Raw genomic sequence first — 9,833 nt, 5'->3', positions numbered from 1 at the left:
TCCTAGGGAGGCCGGCGTAACGGGTCATCCTCACGGCTGTGAAGGTCATTTCAGTCTGAAGGCCTTACCTGTGCCTTCTGGAAGACACGGATCCAAAGTAGCGTGGAGGGTTAATGAGGGACTTTCTCCAGCGCTAGCAAAACGGGAATAGAAAAGCTGGCTGACACAGAAACCGTATCGGAAGAGTAGGATATGGTGTTGCCTCCCTCACCCCGGACAACTCTCTCTTCTGCTCTTGTAAGGCGACACAGCTAAATACTAGTATATAGTTTTGTTGCCAAAGAGGTTTCTCTTACAAGCCCAGGCACATCCTCAGCCACAGGAGGTGGCCAGAGCAGCCTGCGTTCCTTCGCACTGCTATTTGACATCGCTCTACTTCCGGGTCTGCCTTGGAGAGTAAGGAATGGGAGGAAGGGCAGGCCAAAAAGCCCCACCTTTCTCCACAGGTGACAGAAGGTGGCTAGGACAACCCTTTGAGACTGGCCACCTGCCAGGCCTTTGGGAAGTGAGGGACAAGCCCCAGGCAAGATACATAAAGCGTTGAGAGCGCTCTGTGAGTTTGCCTCTTACATACAGATTGTGTACGCAGAATTCCACGAAGCTAGGCTGGAGGGCAGGATGCCCTGCCCTGTGCCCACCCCCCGGCCAGGGCAGCTCTTGGCGCAGCGAAGCCAACATGCATGGACAAGTCCCGTGACCGTTATTGATGCTACACATCCTGATGGGGAGAGCCTGTTAGGGTAGAGAAGGGAACGCGGCTGGGCTCTTCCCCACCCGATGCGTGTGTGTGCGCGCCACCGAACCGCCCCGTCACGACAAGGGGGGTACCCTGAACTGCTGCAGGAGACAAAACATGGCAGCTGTAAAGGCTGTATGTTGGTGGGCGAGGAGCTTGGCACCCAGATCTGGGCAGCCTTGCCTGTGAAGCTGCTGGTGAACGGCCTGCACAAGCTGGTGGTAGGTGCCCACCACATCCACAAGCGCGGCCCCGAGCTCCTGCTGCCTCTGCCTGCACAGCTGGCAGTGCGTCACCTGGAAGCAGGCCACTGCTAGCTGGACCAGGTGGTCAAACGTCACCCTGAGTGCCCCCTGCAGCTCTTGGAGGGACTGCTCTGTTTTCAGGAACTCCTGGCAACTGGACAGCAGCTCCTGAGAGGCTAATCCAAGGGCACCCTTACTTTCAGCACCCTGCTCTGCACATTGATCTTGCAGGTGGGTTGCTTCATTCCCAGAGAGCTTCCCAACGACCTCCTGAAGCTCTGTGGTGTAGGCTAGGAAGCAGGAGAAATCTGCAGGGCTCATTCTTGCTTGGTCCTTCAGCTGGCTGAGGGCTTGGACATGAGGGTCCTCCCATGCTGCATCCCTCCCAATGGAGACCGGGGTAACGGCTCAGAGAGGTCCCAGGAAGACCGCAGCCGCTGGATGGTGGTGTGGTGAGAGGCCCCACAAACGTGCTGCACGTGGGGATGGTGGTTTCATGTTCCCCCTTGTCATCAGCTCTATGGAAGCAGCTGATATAGGACAGCCGACAGCTGCACTTGTCCACCCCAAGCTGTGGTGGAGAGGTCATCTTCACTGTGGAAAAAGCCAAGGACCTGGTCATGATGGGGTCAGAAGGGGTCTGCTCATCCTTCTTGTAGTTAAAGCAGAGAAAGCAGAGTTTTGAAGCCCCATGATCTCCTGCTCTTTTCCCCAGTGAGCCCAAGGGAATTGGGCCTGAGGAGACGGAAAGCCTTAGAGATGGAGTCAGAGGAGAGTCCTTCCCCACCTCACCAGCCTGTTCTTTAGGAAGAGGGGTCTGAACAGGCTGCAGCTGCTTGTGAGCCCCATTTCCCATGTCTTTTCTGGGCTCTGCTTCATCCTGGCTGCTTACCAACTCTTTCTCAAAGGGTGATTCAGCTGGAGCTGTTTGCATCTCCTTTCTGACAGCATCAGCCCCCAGGCACCCACAGGTCTTCTGAGAGGCCAAAAGCTCTCGTGGGCTATCTACCCTTTCCTGAGATGGGCTGGGTGATGTGAGGTCCTGGTCCTGGGCAACCTCAAGGGGAGATGCCACACTGGGACCATGAGCTGATGGCAGCAGCATGTGTCCGTTAGCAGGGCAGGTTACCTCTTGGCCCAGGAATGGGGGTACATCACCAGTTGTATGCTGGGCTGCCACCACCTCACCCGCCTCCTCCAGTGCCACTTGGGCCAGCCAACTGCCGGTGGCCACACAGCTCTCCTCACTCAGCCACCCAGTACATGCCTTCATGGAGGAACTTCCCTCAGCAGCTCTGCTTTGTCCCCCAGGAAGGGGCACAGCTTCCTCCAGGGACAGGGAAGGTGGATGTACAGCATGTGCAGGTTGGAGACCACCGTCCACATGCGTGGTGACACCTGCACTCTCCTCCCTGTGCAGGTCACCTGGCAGGCGAACAGCTGAAATGGAAGAAAGCACGGAGTCAGTCAGTGATTTTGTTTCCAGGGTGTCAGGCTCCATTTCCATCAGGTCAGAAGATGTATTTGAGCTAGCAGCATCTCTCCGGGCCTGGGTGGCTGCAGGAAGCCCCAGTGCTGCATCCTTCTTGATGTCCTCTGACGAGCGTGGAGCAGGGCACTGAGCAAGGCGTGGTGGGGAGGGTGGCCAGGAGCAGCAGCTCTGCAGAGAGCCTGGCAAAGCCAAGGGGAAAGTGACCTGCGAGGTGTAATCAGTTTTCAAGAAAGACCTCCTCTTCCTCAGGCTTTTGGTGTATGTCAGCTCCTTCTCCTTCCTGTGCTTCTCCCTTGCTGTCTGCCTTGTCATCAGGTCCTCCTCCAAGCTGTAACATCTTGGTTTCTTCAGGGTGCAGAAGGAGTTGTCTGTACCCTCTTGGGATGGGGACATCATATTGTAGCCTGCTGGCAAGAAAAAAAAAACCCATGCAAGTCAGGAAACAGCCACAGGCAGCGGAATATCCAGGAGTCTATGCAGTGGGCCAAAACGCTCTTTAACACAGGTCCTGCAATTGCAGGCATCAGTGTTTGGCAGCAAAGCCTGGCTCCCAAGTGCCAAAGAAAACTGTCCCTGTGTTATGATCAAGCACCCATTTGGAATCAGTTATGTCAAGCAAAACAGAGTCTGGGCCCATGGCTACAACTTAAAGTCCAAGAGCAGCGAAGAAGGGCACTGCGTAGTCTCTCCCCTTGTTTACTGGAGCTGCTTGATCTGACTGCAGGTACAGCTGTAATTCTCAAGTTAAATTTGGTGATAATTTTGGATAAACTCCAGCTACAGGGAGTACTGCCTACAGCTGTACCTCTATTAACACTGAAAAGAAACACCAGAAATTCCAGGTTGGGAATTTCTGCTGAAATTCTGCTCATCACAGGTTGTGTGCGTCCTGGCAAGTGAACCTCCTCAAGTGAACACAGTAATAGTCTTTAGCCCCTAATAAAATGGGTCAAAATCTGATCTTCAAAGTTCTAGAGAACATCCACCTGGGCAGTTTTTTTTTTTTTTTTAAAAAAGGTGCATTAAAAGTAGTAGCTTTATTCCACATTTCCAGACATAACAATTTAGTGCCTGAACATGGTATTGTTACTGTGCATCAATGCAAGGCAAAATTGTACCTACTACTAGGGAGCTGCTCAGCCACAAGGCTCCCTGACCCAGTTATGAAATATGCCCCTGACCTGAAAATTATTTTTGATCTTGGGTGTGCATGGAACAATAATATTTTACACTTTTTAGCTCTCCTCAGCTTGAAGGAAGATTGCAGAGTAAAGGTACTGTCTGACAATGGGAATATTTGCCACAAACCACCCTGTCGGTGCAGGGACACACATCTTTTCTGTGTTCTGTTTTTGGGACTCATCACTCTTTTCATCAGCCAAGATCCAGCTCACGTAGAAGGATGCACAGAACTTACTTACTCATGGAGTGTGTTGGCTTTAGGATCAAGCAGAGCCATACATCGGTATTCTGGAACTCCTGCAGAAACGTGAGAACTTTCCAGAACGCCAGACTCATTTCAAAACTGACCTTTTTCTAGGATCCAATGCTTAGATGTGATGACAAATCTCCCTGCAAAGCTGCGGCTCTGCCCCCTGTGTGCACACCCACTGTATTTCTGCTGAAGAGTGGCTCATGAAGAATGGGCGTTGAAAGGCCCTTCAAAAATCTTGGGAAAACTATGAAGAGCTGAAAGATTATCCCTCCAGGAAAACTTCACAGGGTAAACAGGCAACACTCCAGCCCAGGGGGTGGAAGGTGACCTGCATCACATGGGTGAGGGTTTACCTGCCAGGGCATCCAGAGGGCTGAGCCTGTCTGCAGCATCATAGAACTCCTCCTCAGAGCTGGTGTCACCAAAGCCCGGGGGTGGCTCCAAAATGAGGTCGCTTGCCTCTGCCATCCCTTCTGCTCCACACAGTGCCTCTTCCTGGGCCAACCCATCTTCCCAAGGGCTTCTTTGAAGGCTGCCCCCGATGTTGTTCCTCTCCATGCTGCCTGCAGGGGATACGCTGTAGCACAGGTTGTAATAGCCCACGGCGTTTTTCTCAGACAGCTTGGTCTCCAGCACAGACACACCAGTGCCGTCCCCTCTCTGCTCAGAGGGTCCGTCTTCACACCCAGGCTCCTCTGCATGTGGCACCTGCAAGAAACAGAAGTAGTCTCTGGTTTCGGCCCTGCTGGAGCCTCCTGCAGCATGAATGGGGAAGCTCTTGTATGAGCTGCTCATCTCCTGCACTGTTGGTGTGTAGAAGTGGAAGAACTCCGGCCTGGAGGAAGAGCAAGCTTCCAACTCATCTTCCTCCAGTGCGTCCATAGAGTCACTGGAGCCACTTGTCTTAAACCCTCGGCTCTCGGTGTTGGCTGAATCTGAAGTCTCGGATGCGCTGTCTGTTGCATTGTCACCCCCACCACACTGGTCACCTCCTCCAGCTTGGGGCTTTGTGCTGTCCTTCTCCAGACTGTGGAGCTCTCCCAGCTCCTCCTCCTTCCACTGGGTGCTGCTGTATGCTAAAGGAGCATCCACGCAATGCTCTGAGGAGGAATCCAGCTCCCAGGAGTCTTCAGAATCACTGCAAGTTCGAGATTCGTAGCCTGGGATTTAAACACATCTGTCAGCCCGTTCTTTGCAGCAGAAAGGAGGAACAGCCAGACAAAGGCTAGGAACTTGTCTGCACAGCAGGGATGCAAAGCCCACAGAGCTCTGCCCTCACTTGCTCCTCAGCAAACAAGGTGAAGAAGGTGCAATCTGAACTGCAGGGCCACAACCTGTCCGCAGAGGCTTGGTTCCTCCTGCCTGCTTTGCCTGTTTTTACTGCAGAGCAGTACCGGAGGGAGCTGCAGAAGAGCAGCCAGCTAAACCCTTACCTAAAGCCTCAGTCTGCAACACCTACGAGGCTGCAGTTACGCTGACAAGGGACAGGACAGCAAGGCAAACAGATCCTCTCTCTCCTGGCTGAGGGATGCCAGCAGCAGGGAAATTGCTCAGGAGGCTGGTGAAAAGAGCACAAGCGCTCAGTGCCGCGTTTGCCATTTCGATGACAGACACTCAGCCTTCACTTCCCGGGAAAAGCTGCCAGTTACTGGTGCTCTTCCCCTGCCCAACGTGTCTGGGGGTGATGGAAACCTGGCACTGCACACCCCTAGGCTACTGGTCTAGTATGATGCTATTCCCAGGAGGAAATAACACCTTTAATGCTGGAGGATCCACCCACTTTCTCCCCACCCTTTGGCCAAAAAATGACTGGGGTTTTTTTAAACCTTCTTCAGCTGAGACACGATGCAGTTGCTGTTTTTTCTCTCCCCAGGTAAATATGGAGATATTTGCATCCACGAACAGTCTGTAATAGCCAATGATGAGGCAGACAAGATCTTTTGCACTGTTTGATTCCAGCAGCAGAGTCAGCAGCTTTTTTGGTGAGGGGGTGGTGGTGGTGGAGGAAACAGTAAAAAATGTTAGCATAGACAAATACCGCTTGTATGACAATCTGCAACTACGTGCTGCACACTGAAAATCCATTCCCTCTCCCATACTGCCATCATTGCAGAGCACTCTGTTTCTGCATGAGGCACAGAGAAAGATGAGCAATTGGTTTTTTCTCGTTTTGTTTCTTTCATATGTCTCACTGATGGAGTACTGCAGGAAGAATCACTTTCCTTCAGTCATTTTGTATTCTTCCTATGAGCTTTCCCTTCTGAGTCTGTTCTAAGCCTTTTGTACTGATGACACCATCACCTAAATGTCAGATTTTGAAAAGAATAGACGGTGTGAATAACTCCTCTACTTCCTCTCTGGCCCCGACACAACCACATGCTGGCCATCATGAAAGGACCGCATACCTTCAGATCCTGCAGGTAGATTTTCACCATGCTCACTTTTTCAGACTCCTCTGTAAGCTCCACCCTGCTGATGTTTGCAAACTCCGCCAGACTTGTTATGATGTTGAGCTTATTATTGATAATCTGGCTCACCCCATACTTGGCACCCACCAGCAAGGCAACATATGATTCTCTGTCCTGTAGCTGTAGGGGGAAAGGTTAAATCTGTAGCAAAAATCTCAGCAGGAACCCATTCACCTGTGCCAGGCAGGGACTCCTCAGCCATCTGATCTTGCGTGGTACCTGAACACTGGACTCTCTTTACAACTGGGCTGTAACCATCAGCAAAGGAGCCCCTCGTTACTTACAGGCAGTCAGGTCACCTGCTCCTGGCCGTTCTCTTCTCTGCCTTGGGGACCGCCAGCTCCCCTGTGCCCCCCAAGGCAGGTAGCCCCAGAGATGCATCAGCCATCTAGCAGATCCAAAGAGGTGGGCAGCAGCAGGTTGCTATCGGAAGTGTCACCTGCCAGGCTGTGCCAGACAGACCTAGCGAGACCTACTGGAGCTGGCCAGAAACTTCACGAAGGCATTTTTGACTTCGGAAGAAATGTCAACACTTTCTGTTAGCATCAGACACTTAAAAAAATTATGTAATGCCCGTATAATTTGGAAGAAATCATTCTATTTGCGCACAAGTGCAGACCTAGGAATTACTGCAACCCATCAGTAAGGTCCTCTACTGGTACAGAGCTACCTGTGCTGCTCAGCTCTCTGTACTAAACAGCTGTGGTTCACAGTTCAGTACAGATCCAAGTGGGGACAGGTGAAAAAAACCCAACCAAACCAAAACAAGAAACTTCTTGTGATAAGGGAAATGTTCTTTTTTACAGTAAGGTTTAAGCGTGACAAATATATTTCCAAGAGTTCATGAACCACCCCCAAGATCTCTTCAGTAATTTACAACATACCAAATATAGACAGCTCGCCTGAAGAGCAAGAGTGAAAACTTTCCATTAGAAAAAATATGCATAATTTTGTGTAGGCTGGTATGCTGTTCACTTCAATGGAACTATGCTGAGTTACCCTAGCAGAGGCTGTCACCAGTATTTATTATGACATCCCAGGACAAGGAAAAGCGATGTGACTGGGGCTGGCTGAAACAGCACCGCCAAGGCTAATGTTACATTTTCTATGAGCATCAAAGCAAAGATAGGGAAGGAGACTCAGTAAGAGGTTGCTAGTCTCACATCAACAATCAATTCAGAAAAATATTTCAATATTTCTGCTTTACCTAGGGTTTGCTTTGGTTAAGACACGATCTTACCCACTGGTGAAGAAAAAGGGTTAGAACTGCTTCTTGTGCCCTAACTTTGCAGTTATTGTCCAAGTACACTGTCATAACAGGTGCAGAAAGCAAGGCAATAGGACAGTACGCCAAAACCCGATTACATAAATAAACAGCACTCGTACCATCAGGGTGGCATTAAAGATCTTCCCATTGTACATCTTTAGGTCTCCCAGTATTTGCAGGTAGCTCAGGCGCACTTGAACTGCTGCGAGCATATGCTTCATTTTGCAAGAGAAGAAATACTGTTTAGGAACATGACAGATTGATGTTTGCGAGCTAGCCTGTAGGCTATAAGATGTTCTTTTGATACAGGACTTAGTATTTGACCAACGCATCTAGCTTGGTCTGGATAGGCCACAGATGTACAGGACCATCCCACATTACCACGGCTGCCGTTTGGCAACCCCGCAAGCAAACTGCAGCAGAACACACTGCACAGGGATATTAGCGTTACGTGTGCAGCAGAGGAAGTTACAAGAGGAAAAGATACGAGAAAAGCCCCAAGTGATGCCACAGAGAAGCAACCCACAGAGGAAAGACATTGCCTCTTTGGCCTGGAGAGATGCTGCCGCCATCCTGGGGGGCAGCACCTTGAACCCAGGGGACACACACTACCTTCTGCCGAGGGTCCAGTAGCACCTGGTTACGCTTCATGTGGTAGCTGATGGCTTTCTTGATGTCCTTCCCACTCATGTTTCGAAGCAAAGTTGGTGAGATGAAGTTTTCGATTCCCCAGTCCCTCCTGCCAGAAAGACAGGAAAGGAAGCAAAGGGGACCCCCAGCTGTGCTGTTCCCCAGCCACACAGTAAAATGTGCAGCAGGGCAGCTGGCCAGAGGTAGGGAAAGGCAAAGACACCATGCTAGACCAGGATGCACCCAGCCTCAGGGTGCTGTAACATGTCTGCATGGCTCATGCAACCTGCCTGCCTCACGCACATTCACTCCTGTGTGCATCTGCTTCTGGGTTTGGAGGTGGGGTTGGAGCAGCGTGCACTTTCAGGTAGAATGCCTCTTTTTACGTGGTTATACAGGAGACAACCTACAAGCTTCGTCAGCATAATGGTCTTCACCTGTCCTTGCCACACAGCGGATGAAGATTCTGCCTTTACAGTCACTTTCCTTCGGTCACAAGACATTGTGACATTACATTTTGACATCTCCAGTTCCCTAGACCCAACGCTGTGGGCCATCTGTTCTGCTGAACAGTTTGTTCAAGCCCCCGCATTAAATATTCAGGAACCAAGAATGCTGCATTTGTCTACAGTCGCTTCTCACTCTCCAGTAACTCTAAGTGGTTAGAGATGTCTGGCTGTATGCAAGGTATCAGTGGTGCTTGCATGGGCTGGCAGAAGCTCAACGGTGCAGTTACCACACTGTTATTTAATTACTGGCTCATCACAAGTTCTTAAAGCAGGGTTGCTCTTTAGGGCAAGCGTGGTCTAAGACCACTGCCGTGCAGCACAGCACACCTGCTGCTTGTGAAAGCATTTATTTTTTTTTTCCCCAGATCCCACTACTTCACAGGACCTATCACCTATGTTGAAATTAGATACTTCTGATGTAGCTCTGGTGGATGAAGAGATGTAAAGTACTGGCTGTGCAAAGCTGATGATTATCCTCTCTCTCAACTACTGCATGCAAATCTTAGTATACTGGCAGGAGCAGCCCAGCTAACCACAACTATGTGAGAGGCTGGCAATTTCACGTCCCCGCTCTAACTACAGTACAGAACCTCCCTCAGTTTAGGGATGTGCCCAGACGCTATAAGGTCCAGATTGTTCAAGCAGCTCAGCCGGTTAAAGACAGGGAGGCTTGTGAAGCCACCTTGCCCTAAAATGACTGGCACAACCAAGAGACTGCAGTCTCTCTGGGTCAAAGACAGTTTTCTATCCAGAACGGGCAAACATAGAGCTGATGCCACTTTTAGCTGGCTCCTTCTTTTGCCAGGCTTAGTCACAACATGATACAGAAGTCTGGGAACTTACTCAATGTATTTCAAGGATACTTTCTGTGGCTGAGCACAAGCATAGATCCTCTCCTGTATGTGTAGAGCAGCTAGACGTAATGCCACACTGCATTTCATTTCCACAGCAAATCTTTCATGAAGTACGTCGCTGCAGCTCTGGAACAAAGAGAGCAGAGTTAGCATGATGACAGGAGCTCAAGAAGTCAGGATATGGCTACCATGAACCA

At 50.6% G+C, this 9,833-nt stretch overlaps 1 protein-coding gene across 1 annotated transcript in view; it reads right to left on the bottom strand.

Annotated features, from left to right (window-relative positions):
* Positions 1-554: 554 nt before the first annotated feature.
* FRMPD1 (FERM and PDZ domain containing 1) overlaps positions 555-9,833 on the bottom strand; it is a 61,092-nt gene continuing 51,813 nt past the window's right edge. Inside the window, 8 exon segments of the mRNA XM_027784844.2 lie at positions 555-1,386; positions 1,388-2,877; positions 4,262-5,068; positions 5,735-5,882; positions 6,314-6,496; positions 7,763-7,858; positions 8,256-8,382; positions 9,626-9,762. Coding sequence (XP_027640645.2) covers positions 811-1,386; positions 1,388-2,877; positions 4,262-5,068; positions 5,735-5,882; positions 6,314-6,496; positions 7,763-7,858; positions 8,256-8,382; positions 9,626-9,762 — 3,564 coding nt within the window. The 3' untranslated portion in view covers positions 555-810.

This window comes from Falco peregrinus, chromosome Z, assembly GCF_023634155.1.
Source record: "Falco peregrinus isolate bFalPer1 chromosome Z, bFalPer1.pri, whole genome shotgun sequence".
In the NCBI taxonomy this organism is placed as follows: domain Eukaryota; kingdom Metazoa; phylum Chordata; class Aves; order Falconiformes; family Falconidae; genus Falco; species Falco peregrinus.
The sequence above is the reverse complement of the archived record's forward strand: the minus strand, read 5'-3'. Positions and strand labels throughout refer to the sequence as shown.